We start from the raw sequence: 19,199 nt of genomic DNA, 5'->3' as shown, positions 1-19,199 counted from the left end.
AGATATACAGTACAAAGTGTCATTATATAATCTCAAGCTATCAGTCAATAAAATACCAAATATTGGATATATTGACCACCAGTAGTGCAGTCTTTGGACTCTACAGTGAATATTAGACACATGTGCTTTTGTAGCGATGTGTTGAAGCTTTATAGCCTGATTCAATGTCCTGAGCTTATCTGTAAACAACTCAGTGTTTATATTACGTGTCAGTGGTATTGTTGGGAGATGTCACCGTAACAAAATGACACATTTTGTTTTGTTTCTCACAAAGGCTGCTCTGTGTCTTGTGCTTTCCTCCCCCCGATTACATTATCCCATCAAATTTTCTTTGACTTTAATTTTAGTTCCCAACTTAACCAAGAAGTCCCATAACAACCACAGATACTCGTGTTTGAACCAGTTCATCGGATCCATACCCATTTTTCAATGACTGATACTTCTCCACATTCTCCATAATATACCCCCTTCAGTCATATCCCCTTCTTCCATTCAAAACATCTGCCATGTTTCCCCCCCCCTTCTTCCTCAAATCCACCCATCTACCCATCTATTCACCCATCCATCCTTCCATCCACCCACCCACCCATCCATCCATCCATCCATCTGTATTAGATGTAGCTAAAGCCTGTCCTCTGGCTCCCAGTTAACCCCTCCCCTCCCTCCCTGCCTGTCCCCACCAGTGGAGGCCTTCTCTGCAGGGCTCTGTCTGATATGTTTGATATATTAGGTTGTTATTCAGTCCCAACTATATATCAAACATATTCCTACAGTGTCCCGCTCTGTCTACAAACTTGTGGTGTGTATGTGTTTGTAGTGTGTGTGAGATTTTACAAATGACAGACTAGAGTATGAGTGGAGATGTGTCGTACTGACAGATAACCTTTGTGCAGAGTCTTGTGTTTGCTCTTAATCGTCACCCAGCTTCCTATCTATCAGCTGTTGCAGTTATAAGAATGCTTTTTATCTGGCTGTGGGAACTTTTTGAGAGTTGTTACGTCTTGGTTAAAAAATGTGTCGGTATCGATGAGAAGATGGTTGATATGTTGTAACGAAGTGCAATAGAAAAAAGGGGAAAGTACCCTGAAATACACTGAAATACAATTCACGTTGACTCATATATCAAAAGTTTATGTGGATCTGGTCACAGTGAAACTTGTAGAAGTATTGTTTTAAAGGAAAGATACTTCAGCCCTGTGCAGGAGTCATCCTGTCTTACTCACTGGTGTCCTTCCCCCTCAGCAGGCAGATGAGACTTTGAATTTCGAGGAGCAGATCTTGGAGGCAGCTAAGTCCATCGCTGCAGCCACCAGTGCGTTGGTCAAATCTGCATCTGCTGCCCAAAGAGAGCTGGTGGCTCAGGGCAAAGTGGGCCTCATCCCTGCCAACGCAGTGGACGACGGACAGTGGTCCCAGGGACTCATTTCTGCTGTAAGTGTTCACTTCGCTGCAGTTAATAATCAGAGCTACATTTTTGCAGAGTTGCATTTTGCTAATTGATTTTTCTCTTTGTGCCAGGCGCGTATGGTTGCAGCAGCAACCAGCAACCTGTGTGAGGCAGCCAATGCCTCAGTGCAAGGCCATGCAAGTGAGGAGAAGCTCATCTCTTCAGCCAAACAGGTGGCGGCCTCCACTGCCCAGCTGCTGGTGGCCTGTAAGGTGAAGGCTGACCAGGACTCTGAAGCCATGAGGAGACTACAGGTACAGACCAGACACATATCACACCACAAAGATAATTTGGTCAATCGATTCAGTTCAGTCGTTGTTTACCCCTACACTTTAGTAGGCTTCATATTTAACAGCATGATCGTGATTAATTAAATTCAACTAACTGATCTCTTCCTGTGATAGATTGCGGGAAATGCCGTTAAGAAGGCTTCGGACAACTTGGTGCGGGCAGCTCAGAAGGCGGCGTTTGACAAAGCAGACGATGACAACGTGGTGGTCAAGACAAAGTTTGTGGGTGGAATAGCACAGGTGAGAATGTTGAGCAGCACTCGATGCTATGAGAAGCTGCTATTGCTGAAGAGGAAGTTGGCGCTTCTTTGTTTTCAGGCATATTTTCAGGTCAACCTGCAATCTTAACCATCTACACTTTTGCCTGATGTGACTATTTTCCCTTTTTTGTTAACACCAAGTTATAAATGACCAATTTAAAAAAAAATGATTTTGATTTAAATACCCTCTGTTCTCACTTAAGTATTATGCTAAAATAGACCTTACTTTCTGATTCATACTTCCTGTTGTCTTCACATTCTCAGTAAAAATACTTTTTCCTTCCTTGTTTAAATACTTGCAGTATGCAAATGCAGCATTTAAATACGCAAGAACATGTGGGCAATGGAGCATAGCACTTTTTGAATGCACACACAAACACAATGAACCTGGTACAGTAGATTAACTCAAAGAAATGAACAGACACAGCGGACATAGAGGAAGCCTTAAGAAAAGATTAACAGCATGTGGCCTTTGAGCTAAAAGCAGTTTTGGAAAACCTCACATATCAAGTTGTTCCATAATAAAATGAAATCGTTATTAAATAATTTAAATTATAAAGTTATTGAAAATTGATGTGATTGTGTTCATTAGATCATTGCAGCTCAGGAGGAGATGTTGAGGAAGGAGCGAGAGCTGGAAGAAGCGAGGAAGAAACTGGCTCAGATCAGGCAGCAGCAGTACAAGTTCCTGCCCAGCGAGCTACGAGAGGACGGCAACTAATTATTCAAAATCTCCATCGCTGCTGATGCATACATTTAAAGCAGCAAGAGGAGCACGCCTGTGTCTGTCTTGTGTGTGTTTTTTTGCGTCCTTTTTTAAAGGCACTCTTGAATGAACAGGTACGTGTCCTACAGAGACTTCAGATATGTTCAACACACCAGTTATGCCCAAGTCTGCAGTGACCAGAGTCAACGTCACATGGAGAGATCTTAAAGTCAACTATAGCATGTCTGAAGTACTACTGTGTGGAACTGGCTACTTCCTGAAAACAGAGTAACAGTGATCGACTGAAGAACTGTTTGTTTTTTTTGTCCTCAATGTTTAGCACAACTACTTTGACTGAAATCATCTGAACCAGAATGTGACATGCTTTAGGACAAACAGTTCAGCTCATACGCTCTCATGTTTGCCCGTAAGCTACAGCTTCTCTTTCGTTTTGTTTGACAGATTGCAGCTCTAGCTCATATAAGATGAAGAATTGATTGTATCACTGTTTATTTGATAAAGCCATTTAACTGCAGCCTCACTCACAGAGCAAATGATTTCTGCTCTGATGTTGTATGAATGTTGGCCTTCACTCTCTCTTCTGGCACATCTAATATCTGTGATATCAAGTGTTGGTCATTAACACTAATATGAAGGACTTAATATATTGGTGTTTCAATACTGTACATTTCCATAATGAAACACTGTTTTTTGGCAATCATCCTTTAAAGTAGACAGCTGTACAAGCCTCTGTACTTATCATGTTGTTTTTTATTGCAGAAAAGGATAGTCTCTACACAATGTCTTTTTTAACATGCAGCAAATTCAACATGCTTGTCTTTGCCTTTAAATATAGGTATTAATGTAGAAGGAATATTTATTACTCCTGGTTATTTTTTAGTAGAGAGGAGTCTCTCTGGAGTAGAAATAGTCTTTAACATCACGAGCCGAGCCAGACGTTGTCCCCAATACTTTCAACCTTTTTTCTATCTTTTAGTATTTCAGGTGTTGGGAACTTCATACAGTGAAAGTAGAATTTGATCATGATGCAATAACATGGATGGTGCTTTAGGGGGCAGTATTGGTTTCCCTTACAGCATGCAAACTCAAAGGGATAATATAACAGATGAGATTGTAGAGACTATATTGGCTTTTACATCATGCAAACTGAGAATACATGTAAATACCTCAAGCATTAGTGCCGCTGCTGTGCTTTGTCCAATGGTGTCGGCTGCCTGTAGATTCACTTTGGCCCTTCCCTCTATGATTTTTGTACCTGCTGTTGGAGAGCGAATACAGTCTTTTTTCCAGCAATACTCAGTCACTGCCAGGGAACCAATTTAACCACCCTCCTACTTTGTAAGTTCAGGAGGGAGCAAAACAAGAAATCTGAAACCCATTTGGAGGCAATAACTGAATTAAAAGGAATATAAATTGTTAGAATTGATGTTAAAATCAGTGAAGTGACTGCAACACTAATCACTGCAGTTCATCTCCTTCAGTCTCTGAATTTAAGGGTGCTCTGTGAGACTTTACTGGATATACAGTTTTCTACAATAGAGGAGCCTTTTTTGTTAACCAAGTTTGATTGTAGTGTGTTTGGTTCCTTTCGTCTTACTCTATGGGCTGTGTTTCAATATTAAACTACATTATATTGTAAGGTTAGGTCCTGCTGTGAACATGCATGGCTTTGTGATTCAGATGCATCTCGTTTATACGGCAACAGAGTTCAAGTTTAAGGAATGCACTGAGTGATCCTGACCTCCACATACAGACAGTATATAGACAACAAGTGAAGCCACACAATCACTTTTCTTTTTTAACAGTTAGGTCTGAAATCAGAGGTGTTTTTTTGGCATTGTATTTGTACTGATTTATTGGAGAGAGGGGTAAGGGTCGACGCGGGCAGAGGGGTGGGGGTCCACTGCTCATCATTCAAGTTTGTAGTGTCATTATTAGTGCCTTAGTCCGTAGCCCATACAGTGTCTGGTCTGCTTGAGTGACAGTTTCACCTCATCGGTTAGGAAGGTACTGGAACAAACTGTTTTGGTGGGAATGTAGGATCATGTTTGTGTTTCTTTTTTAATTTGATTTGTTGTCCCACTTGTTCACATGAAGTTCCTCTAAGTGCTGAAACAACAACTCTTACTCTCTCTAAAAGGCCTTTTAAGGATCACAGAAGAACTGTCCACCAGTCAAAAAATGTGTTGCTGTGTACCATCAGTACATAAACATATACTGCACATTTTGTACTGCATTCCATGGCCATGTACCACAGTGCTTCTAAACTACGACGGACTGACGATTGAACTCTGTCAAGTGCTTTAATGTACGTTTATGAAGTCACTTTAATTTTATGGACAGGCTTTCTTTCCTGTGCTTTGAAGCCTCTGAAAGATTTAGATGTGATCAAACATTTCAATATATCTGTCACCATTAAGATGTTGTGGCGCATTTCAATGATGTGGAGTATTTGAAGTGTTCAGTACGTTCTCCCTCCCTTAACAGAAATAAAGTGAAGATAAGTGATAAGATAGTGTAAAAGATATTTATCTGGCCTCAATAAAACTATTTTTTGTATTCATGATAAATAAAGCATTTCAATGTAACTCTGCATGTTCTTTTGTTGAACAAAGACATTTACATTTGACATCACAACCTCTGTCCAGAAACACTTCATCAACTACATTTCCATAATGTTCATTAGGACTCTCTCATCCAGGTACCTTCTCCTCAGGTCACCTTCCATTCTGAAGCTTGTGATCAAAAAGCAATATCATTTAAAATGGTCAAATGATTGTTTTTGACAGCAAAATTTCAAAGAAATGGCACAAACACTTCAAAACAAAATTCTTCCCCATCATAAAAAAGAACGGATGGATGCCCATTTGTGATCTAACCAACAAATCCAAAACCTTACTTCTCATTCTAAACCCAAGAGCAGTTTTTTGGCAGATTTGGACACTTAAGGGAAGAAAGAAAACTTCCCAGACTTAGTTTGAATTCAAAGTTATTTGTGCCACACAGCCAAATGTATATCTCTCAGGAGCTTAAATGTCAGTAATAGTCAGGGCCTATTATTGAGGACACTGAGGTAAGGTCCTCTGTATTTTCTGTTCAAATGTGTTGGGTAGAACAAACTGAAGGGAGTCCAATTTAAGTTGATTCTTAAAGTTCATTCAACAGGCTGATTTGAGAAGATTCATAAAAAAGAAGACATACTTTATGAATCAGTGAGGGGAAATTATTTTTTATTGAACATGGTACACATACTTGGCCCAAGAATACACACACATGCTCAAACTGGATCCTATGCACTGATGGATGTCAGAGTGAAGGGACGGCACACGAACAAGCGACCTGAGAAATTGGGGATTTAGAGCCTTGCTCAAGGGCACCTTGCCAGTGACTGGGAAGTTAATCCACACCCCTCCAGCAATCCCTCCCAATTTCCATACTATGGGCTGCACTGGAACTTTAACCGCAGACCCTTCAGTTCCCAACCAACTTTCCTACAGACGGACCTTCTGCCGTCCCAAAAGCCACTGCAGTCCCAGATTCTATGTAATTCAAAATTAGAAAACTTTTATGCAACATTTAACTTTAGGGAATACAAACTCTTAAATGTATCCAAGATGCTGTCCCTTTTGTGTCATATAATAGAGTACATCAGTTTACTTAGTTCAGCAGTTTTAAAGGATAAGACGTCCCTAAACCCACTTCTGGGAATACAGCATGATAAAGTGGACAGTGCTAGGAACCATCGTAACATAAAATAATCCTTTATTTATCCCACAACGGGGACATTTACAGTGTTACAGCAGCAAAGAACAAAGATTGCAAACAAAAGTGAACAAAGTGCACAATTTAAATTAAAAATTAAAATTAAAAATTTACAAAAAATAGATACCACAATATAGATTAAAAAAATAGATCAGCTGAGAGCTGCAGTTTGACAAAAATGTAGTCAGAATATTCAGTGTGTGTTACACTGAATATTCTGAATTCATTTTTGTCAAACTGCAGCTCTCAGCTAACTATTATTTTTTTTAATGAACATTAAATAAGAAAGTTTGACATTTGACAGTCTAAATTCCTCCATTCAAAACACCAACTTTGGTTGGTTATACAGAAAGTACTAATGTTCAGACTGAGGACAAAGGACTAAGTTCCCTGCTCCTTGTCATGACAGTGTGCTTACGGTTTATATGAAACATCCAGTTCAGTGTCTCTGCAGCACTGGCAGGCTGCAGAAGTTATTCAGCCTCTGAACAACACAGAGGTGATTTCTGGCAATGGGACAATGTAAGTGTTTGTGTCAGTTTAGTGTCAGGACAAGATGGTATTTCTGAGTCAGCACTAAACTTGAAGCTATATTGGTTCCAATGCTATGAACTAAGACCTGTTCTAAATTTGTCTGGCACTAAATTTTGAGGCGACAATGTCATATACATGAGTCACAGCTGCTCCTGTGCCGCTGCTTTTAAAAAGTTACCGACGACGGCACAGAAAGGTTAGAAGTTCAAAGAAGCACTTGTATTCAATCTGAGATGACCTGCCCTGACTTGTGGGCACAAACACTTTCTGAATTCTTTCTTCTATTTAGCTGTCTCTGTTTTCTTCATTGTCTTTTATATACATATAAAGATCATTGTCACATCAGGTTGTTCCTCCTCTGGTGGAATATGACACACCAATGTCATGCTGGAACAAGCACTGTACTCATCATCTCACTCATCATCACTGATATTTATACCTGACCTCACACATGACATCTGCATGTGCAACGTGTTGGAGATAAGTGATGAAACAAAAGAGATAAAGATTGATTGAGAAAGACGGACACTCTGGTGAATCACATGTATTTTTTTATTATTAAGAAGACAATGAGAAGGTTCGGTCTATAAATGTGAAATTGTATCATTATACATCTACTTTTGTCTGGGAGCAAATCACTGAGCTGCCCAAATACATTTACAATGAACATTTCAAACTGCTTTGTGCTACCTTTGTGCTTTTACAGTTTTACAGAAATGCTGATTTCTCTAAAACAGTAGTTCCAAAAAGTTGGGGTCCCGAAATGACTTCCTTTTTTTTTTTTAGAATTTAAATTGTATATTTGACCAATTTCTTTAAAAATAGATACAAACAAGTGGTTCAATTTTATATAAACCCAATTCATTAAGTGAGATGTAAAGAAAATTGTGTAAAAATACTTCAAATGAAAGTATGCACATGACAGAAACAACAGGCGAAAAATGTCAACTTTTCTCTAACAAATAATGTAAACTTACAAAAATATGGTGGCGCCCTTTAATAACCCGATTTTAACTGCAGGTATGAATACCACAAAGTAACTGAGTTAAATGAATAAGACCTCTGTGTGCTCTTCAGCACTCTGTAGTTTGAAGAGTCATTCACAGAACCCTAAATCAAATCACAAGTCCTTCATCTGAGTAAATCATTACGCTTTGGACAGGTACAATGTGGTGATGTTCGTCTCTCCATCTATCCAGGGTGATAGGGTGACAAGGATTGCTCCCTGAGCCTCTCTGATCTCTGTATATGACTGGCATGCCTGGCTGGCAGCTAAACAGTCCACAAAACACATGGCAGGATGACAACACAGGGACAGCTGACTGCCTTAAAAAAAGCTGCACAGGACGGATATCAGGCGGACCACCAGAGAGATGAAACAAAGGACAATAAAACACAGATGATCAGGGACAAACAATTTGATGCCAAAGTCAAGATATTCAAAAGTCAAAAGACAAGGCAGTATTCAGCCAAAATCAACTTTCCTCTGCAAGTGATTCTTCCCTAGCTGTTCAAACCACAAATAATTTAAATCCTATCCTAGGATTAGTCAAGACGCATGAATGGAGAAATAGTGAAGGGCTTTTACTACCAATGCCTTTTGTTTTTGCCTTTTTCACCAAAACGGTGAATGATCTGTTTTTGGAAGGTAAGATCTCCCTTTTCTAAAATTCGAGGCACTTTAAGGGTGGGAGTGGAAAAAGGGGCCTTGGACAGAGTCAAACAGGTGCTTCTCCAAGATCCAAAAATAGACCTATACATTTAACAAAACACTTACAGAGAAGCTTCTCTTAAGAAAAGAAAAGAAAGAGGAGATGCTGAAGTCTAATTAAAGAGAGATAGGGCAACTGAAACATAAACAAGAGGGACTCTCAGTGTGGCTGTGTGGACAAGAGGGCTGTTCTTACCGTATAGTATTACATAACATTAGTGTGTGTGTGTGTGTGTGTGTGTGTGGGGGGGGGGGGGGGGGTGTATGTATATAACCTTTCCCTACAAATCATCTTCACTTCACTCATTAACATATATTTAACAATATTTGGTCGTCAATATATTCATCCCAAGGTCCAATTTCCCTATCACGCTGAAAAATGAATTACTGTAGTCGACAGTAAACTATTATTACTCAACCCTCCAGCAATCCTGACTACAGGTTGTGTGTGACAGCTGCGGCTTCCCTGTGAACCGTCACAGAGGCTCTGTGAGGGGGGGTGCTGAAATGCCAAATGCTCCTGTATCTTTTTCACTATATCCACTGTGGCCCATTTGTGATCCAACTCTCAGGCATGTTTTAGCTGTGAGGAGAGCTGGACAAGCTTGATGATATACTTCTATGGAGAGCCAAGCCTATCTGATTTCTGCTCGGATGTTGAGCTATGCAGAGGGGGAGCTGCTGAAATGATCCCTGGAAGACAAACAAGCCGTTCTGGCTAATATGACACCCCACAAAGGCTGAAGAACTTCCACAGGGGCTTATCCAATCACATATATTTGTTTTGTATGAATAGCTTGGACTGCAGTTACAATTCATTGTGGTACCAGCCTCTGTCTCAGGGATTACAAGTGCTGAGAGTGCATGTTTCAGTAAGTGTCATAAACCTTCATTAAGATACAGTTGGATCAAATAAATATACATAAAATATATGAAGACAGTTGTTAAAATGACTTTATATTTTTCCTTTCTGTCCTGAGGAGGGTTTTTTGGGTGAAACATGAAGATAATAATGTCCTATATGACACAGGAAGACATTTCAGAAACTGCATGACATTCTGAAATGTCTTCCTGTGTCGTATAGGACATTATTATCTTCATGTTTCACCCAAAAAAAAACCTCCTCAGGAGAGCTACAACCTCTGAGTCTTGACACTTCACTTCCTCCTGCCTGTCACTTAGAGGGGTGTTAGAAACACGAGTGGACGTCTTGGTGTGAGGGGGCAGAGCCTCTCTGACGTCCACACCACATGTATAGACATAGAAGTGGTCAAATGACATTGAAGAGCGAATCACAGTGGAGATCTAGAAGAAAAGACAGGTCTCGCGTTGGTAAACAGCTGCAGTTGTTTCCAAAAAAGTATTGGGTGTCCAATAGCTGCCCATCAAAAGTACACATTTGACTCACTGCTACCAAGGCGAGCTCGCACTCCAGCTTGGCGATCAGCGTGGTTCAGACGCTCCGATCCTTTCTTTCAGTTTCTATTGTTTTTGGTCTGCGCGGACAGCCACCGACAATAAGCAGCCATGGAAGCCATCAAGAAGAAGATGCAGATGCTCAAGCTCGACAAGGAGAATGCCATGGACAGGGCCGAGCAGGCCGAGTCAGACAAGAAGGCAGCTGAGGACAGGAGCAAACAGGTCGGCATGAAGTGTGAAACCCGCCCGTGCGCTTTTACGCACCGGTGCCAGTGACACGGTGCGCCTCGTGATGAATGCCCAGTGTCTTGTGACAAAGGATTCGTATATTTGTGACTTCAATTAAGTTTAACAATCTCATTTGTATAATATACACCTTTAAAAAAAATCCCATTTAAGATACATGAATTTTGCAATAGGATAATTGTCACATTAAGGTTCCTTTGATATTCCTTTTGATTTATGTTATCTAGGCAATAAGCCGCTTCAACTATAGCTTAGATCAATTGTATTTGTAGGTTTTTTATACAAAATATTATGTAAATAAGATGTATGTTTTTCATATGAGAGACATTTCAAGACATGAAGTGTCCTTTACAGTGTTTTGATTGTGTCTGAGAATCTAAGATATCTGTCGTCTGCATGTGAGTAAATGTGTCCTTGTCTTTCTGTGCCCCAGCTTGAGGATGACCTGGTAGCATTGCAGAAGAAGCTGAAGTCAACTGAGGATGAGTTGGACAAGTACTCTGAAGCCCTGAAGGATGCCCAAGAAAAACTGGAGCTGGCTGAGAAGAAAGCCACAGACGTGAGTTTGGGCTAATTGGTGGGAAGGCCTCATTGAGGCACCCACTGCCAAATAGTTGACTACCCAAGGGATGCCCTTGGGAAACTAAGATTACAAGCAACCATACAGATCTAATTTAATGATTAAATTATGAAGGCATCGATTTAGAGATTTAAGGGCTGTGTTGGGATAAAGAAAAATGGATAGTTAAATTTAGCTCGTGTGCTGTATAAGATAAGGTCAAATGGCTTACCAGTACATTCCACAGCCATTTGGACAAATCTGAGGATCAGTGTAGAGTTTCAGTGGGGCATTTTACAAGCATATTTGGCCTGTATAGATTTGTAGCTGCTTCAATTGACACTCTGCACTTACATCCAGTTCTGATCAAACTACCAATGAATGTTACCTATTACACTTTATTAAAGTCACAGTCAGCAACATTGCATCAACAACAATACAAACAACAACAATGAAAACATTTATTTTCAATGACATAAAAGACAAACTCAATTTGTTCCAAAAAGGGACTTTATTGATTGACTTAATTTGCAGGTAAACAACAGAGAAGCCTACTGAATAGAACTACTGAACATTTTGAGATACCTCTACAATATGCATCATGAACAGTTACAAAAGAGATATTTGATAGTTCTGTCTAAAATCACAATAAATCACAAAAAAAAAAAATCACATCATTAAGTTGCAGAAAAAAATCCCCCACAACAAATAAGTCAGCTAAAGGAATATTCCTTAAAGCAAGTTGGTGGTAAAGTGTACAATGAACCATGAAATAAAGTTTTTGCACTTTGAGTTCAAATCAGGGCAAATAGGGTTAACAACACCAATACTGTTAATGTCAGTTAATCAATTATGTGAACAGGATTACTTTAGTTGTCTAAACTGCTTTAGCTCCTAACTGAATCAGTGTCTGGTGTCTGGAGCTGTGATTTGTAGGACCAGCTCAATTTGCCAGTAGGGGAAGCCCTCAAAACAGCGCATGAACACAATAGTTTTACAACTTATAATAACCATAACACATTATATTAAAATAATTTCAATAACAATGAATACAAGCACAATTCATAAAGATATTGTTATTATATGAAAAATAAAAAAAACTTGCGTGGAAGATCGGGTACTTCCGGGTTTGATGGCACGTCCCGTCCCAATCCTCATCAGCGGTTGATTGAGGGCGGTGGGGGCAGGGATCAAACGAGCCGCATCTCCAAGTGTGTGTGTGTGTATGTGTGTGTGTGTGTGTGTGTGACTGCAGCGCACAGAGCAGAGGGGAAACTAGCTTAGCTGAAACAGAAAAAGAGCTAAACATGGCTGGTGGGAGCTCCCTGGAAGCTGTGAAGAAGAAAATCAAGTCGTTGCAGGAGCAGGCCGATGTGGCGGAGGACCGGGCGGCGTCCGTGCAGCGGGAACTGAACCAGGAGAGGAGCGCGAGGGAAGCTGTAAGCCGCTGCTAATTATTTAAGGCAATTAGTGCCCAGACTGTCGACGGCATTAGGCGTAAATCTGGTCAAAAAGCGTGGCTGCTAGGCCCAGACAGGGATGGTTTATGCTTAAATACAGTCAGGTAGCAGGTAGACATGTCTGGAATCAGCCCACAGTGGGGTGTGAGTAAGGATGGCTGGTGAATGGATGAAAGGACATCACCCGGCACGTCCTAAATAAACAGACAGCGCTGGAACAATTAGAGAAACGCTGCTGCAGCACCACATGATGTGTGTAAAACTCCTGCAGGGCATGCTAGTTTAAACACAAAATAATCAATCGAGGTTGTAAAAAGTTGCCTTGTTATATCTAATATATGAATGGTGCAAGATAATACGTCACTGACAGGAAATTGCAGGATAGGCTGCAAACATGAAAGGAGGGGTAGACCAATTTGTGTTGCCTTTTCTTTAAATGGACCGCTAATGTGTGTTAGGTTTCAAATGTATGTTACAAGGAATATGAACGCCTCCTCCCTTCAGCATGTGTATGAAATGTGCACATCGGAGCCTGCATCCCTCCCTTGGGCGTGTTCCTGACCCATCCCAGTCTTTCTTTGCAGAGCATGGGCTGGCTTCAGATGTTGGAAGCACTGCAAAGCCAACTTGAACAATATCATCGATTCTTTCGTTTTGTTTTGCCTCCCCTAGGCCGAGGGCGATGTAGCGTCCCTGAACAGACGTATCCAGCTGGTTGAGGAGGAGTTGGACCGTGCTCAGGAGCGTCTGGCCACAGCTCTTACCAAGCTGGAGGAGGCCGAAAAGGCTGCTGATGAGAGCGAGAGGTGGGTATGCTGCACATGGGACGCAGCTCCCACTTGGTCAACACAACCCAATCAGAAGCCTGCTTGGCTGAAATCTTTATGCCAAAGACTCTCGTGGAAGGGTCAAGAGAATGATTAGATTTTGAAAACAATCAGTCAGGAAAAGTGTTGCATCCTGTTGTTACGTTCTTAACATCACATGGGTTTTGCTGTCACAGGATGCCTTTAGACAAGTGGAAAAATATACACTTAACTGCTAGTAGCAGTGGACACCTTTATCATTTAGAAGAAACTGTAAAAGGCATCTTCATGAAATATACAGTCACTCCCCTCACTTCTATGTTATGCCTGATGTTCTTTATAGGTGTTGTTTATACATTTACACTGACACAAAAACATCATCATCAACATCCCACCTAATCTGCACAGACCAGTCTATCCATCTATTCTGTCCAGATAGTAATCAAACTATTTCAAAGTCTACATATTCCAGTGTGAATTTAAGACTGATCTCATCTTAGTGGCGCAAGAGGACGTGATTAAATCATTGTCTGTGGTGCCTATGACTTACCTATCCACCACACCATCATCTGTCCCGCAGAGGCATGAAGGTTATTGAGAACAGAGCGATGAAAGACGAGGAAAAGATGGAGCTGCAGGAGATCCAGTTGAAGGAGGCCAAACACATTGCAGAGGAGGCTGACCGCAAATACGAGGAGGCAAGTTTCTCAGCTGTTCACTGCACTCTGAACTTTAAGCTGAGAATTGTCTGCATTCTTTTGCTTTATTGGCGATAGCTGCCCACCTCCTGTCTGCCAGTGGGACTAAACTTGTGTGTTGTGACGTCAGGTGGCCCGTAAACTGGTCATCATTGAGAGCGACTTGGAACGTACAGAGGAGCGCGCTGAGCTGTCTGAGAGGTAAGAGCTTCTTTTTCTTCAGCTTCAAACTTTACCCCAAGTCACCACTTCAAACAACATCTCTTACAAATTATTTTTGTGATTTTTTTTTTTTTTTTTTTTTGTCTTCGTCTGCTGCGTCTTTCTGCCTTTCCAACCAAACGTGAATCAACAGCAAATGCTCTGAGCTGGACGAGGAGCTGAAAACGGTGCAGAACAACCTGAAGTCTCTGGAGGCTCAGGCAGAGAAGGTAAGATGACCGACCGAAAAGGCTCACGGTGAATAATCCACAATATACGCCCATGAAATATGTTTAAAATGGCCTCTTGTTTGTCTTGTATATTTGCCTAACTCTGGCCTTTGTATGCAACCACAGTACTCACAAAAGGAGGACAAGTACGAGGAGGAGATCAAGGTTCTCACAGACAAGTTGAAGGAGGTGAGTTTACCAAAATCAGCATGAATCTCAAATGAGTCGGTTTGGTAAACTTCAGTTTGTCCATCCTGTATTTTGTATGTGCTGTTAAATGGGTATATGCTCATTACCATCTGGAATTCATTTTGCTGACTATTATGTATTTCTTGATAAGTAGTGATGCTCAGTTTTCTTTCACAGCACTTAAGGGCTCTTAAGTGTCCCACAGGGCCGCGACTAGTAATGTAAACCTTTTTAATGTGTCTCGCTAATGTTTGACTGTGTTCCTCCCTTCAGGCTGAGACTCGTGCTGAGTTCGCAGAGAGATCAGTCGCCAAGCTGGAGAAGACCATCGATGACCTTGAGGGTATGAATCTTTCCCACTTGATTTTGACACAGTTGTATATATTTGTTTTTTTCCACAAAACCTAGGGCTGTGTTTCAAGTGCAAGACTGCTTAACCAGTAGACACAAAGAGGAAGCTTTTCTTCTTCCGATGTCATAAAATAGACAAAGTTAGCCTAATATGTCATAGTGACACTCATATGAGACAAAATGCTGCTCCTTTTGCAAAAATAAATGCAGTGTGTGTATGTGAGGTTATTTATTTGTCATCAAGGTGATAGTCCCTCAGGACGAATATGCACCGTCAGTTGTCTATAGGTGGGAAAAAATAAATCCATGATCAGAGGCTGGGGTGACATTATTCATGTCGGCAGCAACATCTCTCACCACAGTGGCGCTTGGCATTCTATTGTAGTGACTGTTCAAGGCCGGCTAGTCCCAAGCAGTCGTCGTAGGGTCACGGAACATGTGAGATAGTTTCTCAGTGACTCCTCAGGAATCTAACACAGCATCAGCAGCTGTTCCCTGTGCATCAACTATTTCTGTCCTGCCCTTTTTTTTTTCTTTTTTTTTTTTCCAGTTTCTCTGTTTCACTTCTGTTTTCTGACCCTGTCATTTTTCTGTTGTCTTATTTTATTGCACATCCTTCTCTGCCACTTCATGATAATTACCACACAATAGATGAGCTGTATGCCCAGAAACTGAAGTACAAGGCCATCAGCGAGGAGCTGGACCACGCCCTCAACGACATGACCTCCATGTAATTCAGCACATTCTTGTTTCTGAACCTCTGCCTTAGAGCTCACCTCCTCTAACTATTGTGACAGCACACAGTAGCTCCCTCTAGTGGCATGTTGGAGTGCAGTGAATTTCTTTCTAATAAATTGTGGATTGCTTTTTTTTGTAATTAGCTTATCTAACATTGAGTTGTGTGTGATCTATAGGATCTTGTAGAAGTTTGAAAAGTTGACTTCATAACAACTAACAATAATAAGTAATAGTGTTTGTTTCCCCTTAAAGAATCCAAAATCCCATTTCTCAACGGGCTATAGGTGGGAAAAAACCTATTACTTCATTAAGATTTTCTTTAACTCTTCCTGTTCCGTTCTGTATCCCCCTTACCTTTTATTGTTTCTGCATATCATTCATCTTCCATTCTTCTGTTTGTATCTCCCAACACTTTTGTTCTTTTTCCCCCCCCACAGCTAAATCTTTTCACTCTTCATCCCAGAAGCTGGTTAAGCAGCATCACCATCTCTCTCCTCTGCAGCGCAGCTCCACTTTCTGTCTCTGTATTTCTTTACTTCTCCACATTGGGCCGTGGCTGCTGCCATCCATTTGTTCATCCCTTATCCAGACCGTTGAGCCGTTTCCCTTTCTGTAAAATAAACATTCTCCCATCTATGATAGCACCGTCCCCCTTTTCTCCTGCAATGTTGCTTTATTTCCATTTGTCCCATCTTCTTTTTCTTTGTGTCTTTTATGAGTTTATTTTGTTTTGTTGAGTAGCTTTTGAAATAAAATCTGAGCTTCTCTTTTCTTCACTCTTTCTTTTTGTATCTGAGAGGACAGCTTGTTGGTACGATGGCATTATTTTTAATTTATTTATTTTAGTCATGGAAAAAATAGCGTTCTACGTTTTGTGGGTTCCTGAGGGACATCTGATGTTTCTGCTTTCATAGATAGTTTATTCCGACATTTTTACTGTTGTTTCCAAACGGTTATATCTCGAATAAACTGTGATGACCAAAAGAATCAATTTGATAACTAAGACATGTAAGTATTTACTAAAACATTCTAACAGTGGTTACAAGTGTCTCCATTTCTGTTTAAAGGAAGATAAGTGTGCCTCTCAATATCCTCAAGAAAAACTTAATTTCTCTGTACAAAACACAAAAAAGTAGTAAAACAAATATCTGTGTTTCTAGCCCAGAGGTCAACAGATTCAATACTTTAAATGTGCCTTTGATTTGTTCACAGGGTTTTTCAGAGGCTTGAGTACAAACTAAGAGTTGTGGGATTATCTTTCAGGCATTACTAACTCTTTGTAATTCTTTGTTTTATACTAACATGCCTTCTGTCTCTTTACCTTTTTTCTCTTGCCTGCTTTCTGACTGTCAAGACCATCTATACAAGCAGCTTGAGAAAAACCGACTTCTCACCAATGAACTGAGAGTTGCCTTAAATGAGGCTTAAACTGGGAGGGCTTCTCGTACGCTTTCTTCCTTCTCAAACTCCAACAGTCAGGCAGATTGTCTAATGCTGTGCTATATAAGAGTGTAGACAACTATGTCTTTGACACAAAAGTTCAACCAAGAAATGCTTCCAGCAAGCAGGAGTACTTGAGTAAGGTTTTCACATTATGCATGATCACAGTCTGAGGTAGGAGGTCACACAACCTTATGTTAACAAACCTTGCTAAATGAACGTGATATATTTCCTCGGTTATCCACGGGGCTGTAGCACACGAGATCAGGAGAAGTCTGCTTGGTGTTGTTGATAAAGAGATAGAGGTTGGTACTGGTGCTAGTGCCCCCCCTCCCCCCTTCTGTAAAGATAAAAGGTTAAACAGAAATAATTAAGTTTTGACTTAAATGCACACGAAGCAACGTTTTCAGGAACTACTTTTATCAGTAAAGCTTTAGCTTTTAGCACAGCTACGCGATTGAACTTGTTTTTTTATTTTGATGCTTGGGTTTTGAGTCTAGTCCTGTTCCAGGGCTAATGAGCACGAGTACATTCAACAGACTAGAGACCACGATCTCTGAGTTTAAAAGAGTATGAACACTTGTAACAAAAGAAGACCTTCCTCTGGAAGAGGGAGTGTCCTTTGGTGTGTAGCAGCAGGGATGCAGTACTGATCATTGGTACATAAGAGAACTGGCAACATATCTATATAGCCCGAGTAGCAGTTAAAAGAATGTCAAACAGGCCTATTAAACAACAGAACTGCCCATGTGAACCACTGCAATGCTACATTTTATGGAAAACTGTCAGTCGGTGCAGCATTTGTGAAAAATTAAATGGAGCTTTTGTGTTAAATTCAAACAAAGGGTCGATTTTAAAAGGGCATGTATGTGTTACTAATAAAAAAAATAATTGCCGTCTTAAGGTTTTATTTTTTATTTTATTTTTTGTATGTCCAGAAATCGCTTGGAGAGGTTGCTCAGACTTGATACTGTATGATGACATGAGCTTCATTTCAATCTATTGATGAACCACAGAGGGGAAAACAGCCACTACACTGTCTTAAACCCAGCTCCTGCAGCCGTGACCACAGCCCTGTTGATAGCTTGGGTGTTATTTCCAGAGAATACACACAGAGTTTTGAAGTTGAGGAAATGTATTTGCTTAATGAATACTTATTTCGATAGAAGATGTAAGGGGTCAAATGTCTCTGACTCAGAAGGTGGATAACAATATGTAGCACATGTCTGACGCTGTTTGTTATCTCAAGCCACAGCTTTGTCTGTTTCTATTTCTGTTTGTGTTTTACATTTTTAACCAATGCAATGCTATATTAACAGATAAACTGACACGCACTAAAGAAGAGGGCCTGAGCGTAAAGCAGATGGATCGGACTCTAATGGAGATAGTTAACCTTTGACCTGCTCTGTCCCCCTCCCCACATTGCCTACTCAGCTCTGAATATGGCTGACTCTCTCATAAGGCTGCTGAAGTGATGTTAGGACATACCTTTAGGTGTGTCGTCTGATCTTGTCATCCTGAAGAAACAAGCTGATACAAACTGCTTCAGTGAGCTGAGGTTACACCACAGTCTGTCACACACTGTTATTAAAGATGTACAAAACATTTAACTGACAATAAGTTTACATTTACATCAATTTGCAAATTTTTTGGGGGTGCACATAATCAGCGTGAACAAAGCCATTTGCTAAGCCAATGTTATATAAAAGGGACTTTTGTTACGTGCTTTTGTAAAGTTGCTTGTATGTCTTTGTTCTTTCTGCATTGTAAGCATTTATTCTTTGCCTGTGATGTAAACGTTCAGCTAAACAAGGAGGGACTTGTTCATGCATTTGCTTTAACGTGCGGTTTTGTTCAGTCAAGTGAAAAATGTTTGTGCACTGTACTAACTTCTCTGTTCATCATGGGGAACTGATTTCTTGTCTGTTTTTGTGTTTCTTATTTTATATTGGAAATGTAAAGATAATGAATAAATGGTTGGATCAATGGATTTAATGGAATTCTGGCTTTATTACAAACATGTAAATGGTGTGATTGGTTTTGGGAGACATCAACATAATTTACTGGCTGTGGCTGTTATATATTATAGATATATTACACAAGATTAATTCTTATGAGACCTGATTACATT

The 19,199-nt window shown here is 40.4% G+C and overlaps 3 protein-coding genes across 11 annotated transcripts in view; all 3 read left to right on the top strand.

Moving 5' to 3' along the window:
* The window catches only part of tln2a (talin 2a), a 90,342-nt gene extending 85,030 nt beyond the window's left edge, over positions 1-5,312 (top strand). Inside the window, exons 55-58 of one of the 2 annotated variants that reach the window (XM_061040876.1) lie at positions 1,246-1,431; positions 1,519-1,701; positions 1,852-1,977; positions 2,590-5,312. In XM_061040876.1, the coding sequence (XP_060896859.1) occupies positions 1,246-1,431; positions 1,519-1,701; positions 1,852-1,977; positions 2,590-2,718 (624 nt within the window). In that variant the 3' untranslated portion in view covers positions 2,719-5,312. Of the gene's footprint in view, positions 1-1,242; positions 1,432-1,518; positions 1,702-1,851; positions 1,978-2,589 lie in introns of both variants that reach the window. The other variant, XM_061040867.1, reaches the window with a different exon arrangement.
* fbxo22 (F-box protein 22) overlaps positions 1-19,199 on the top strand; it is a 37,624-nt gene that overhangs the window by 10,093 nt on the left and 8,332 nt on the right. The window lies entirely within an intron of this gene.
* LOC132975879 (tropomyosin alpha-1 chain) lies at positions 10,047-19,054 on the top strand. Of its 8 annotated transcripts, XM_061040726.1 has the most exons (10): positions 10,055-10,372; positions 10,830-10,955; positions 13,088-13,221; positions 13,802-13,919; positions 14,050-14,120; positions 14,275-14,350; positions 14,477-14,539; positions 14,813-14,882; positions 15,542-15,620; positions 16,066-16,267. In XM_061040726.1, exons 1-10 carry the CDS (start codon positions 10,259-10,261, stop codon positions 16,067-16,069), a joined length of 855 nt encoding a protein of 284 aa, XP_060896709.1. In that variant the 5' UTR covers positions 10,055-10,258; the 3' UTR covers positions 16,070-16,267. The 8 variants fall into 8 exon arrangements, with proteins under 8 accessions (XP_060896727.1, XP_060896735.1, XP_060896719.1 ...); XM_061040744.1 differs by lacking the exons at positions 15,542-15,620; positions 16,066-16,267 and adding an exon at positions 18,388-19,054 and having other exon boundaries at positions 10,047-10,372; XM_061040752.1 differs by lacking the exons at positions 15,542-15,620; positions 16,066-16,267 and adding an exon at positions 16,983-17,491 and having other exon boundaries at positions 10,048-10,372.

This window comes from Labrus mixtus, chromosome 1 (assembly GCF_963584025.1).
Source record: "Labrus mixtus chromosome 1, fLabMix1.1, whole genome shotgun sequence".
NCBI classification, from domain to species: Eukaryota; Metazoa; Chordata; class Actinopteri; order Labriformes; family Labridae; genus Labrus; species Labrus mixtus.
Note: the sequence above shows the minus strand (reverse complement) of the source record. Positions and strands in the feature narration are given on the sequence as shown.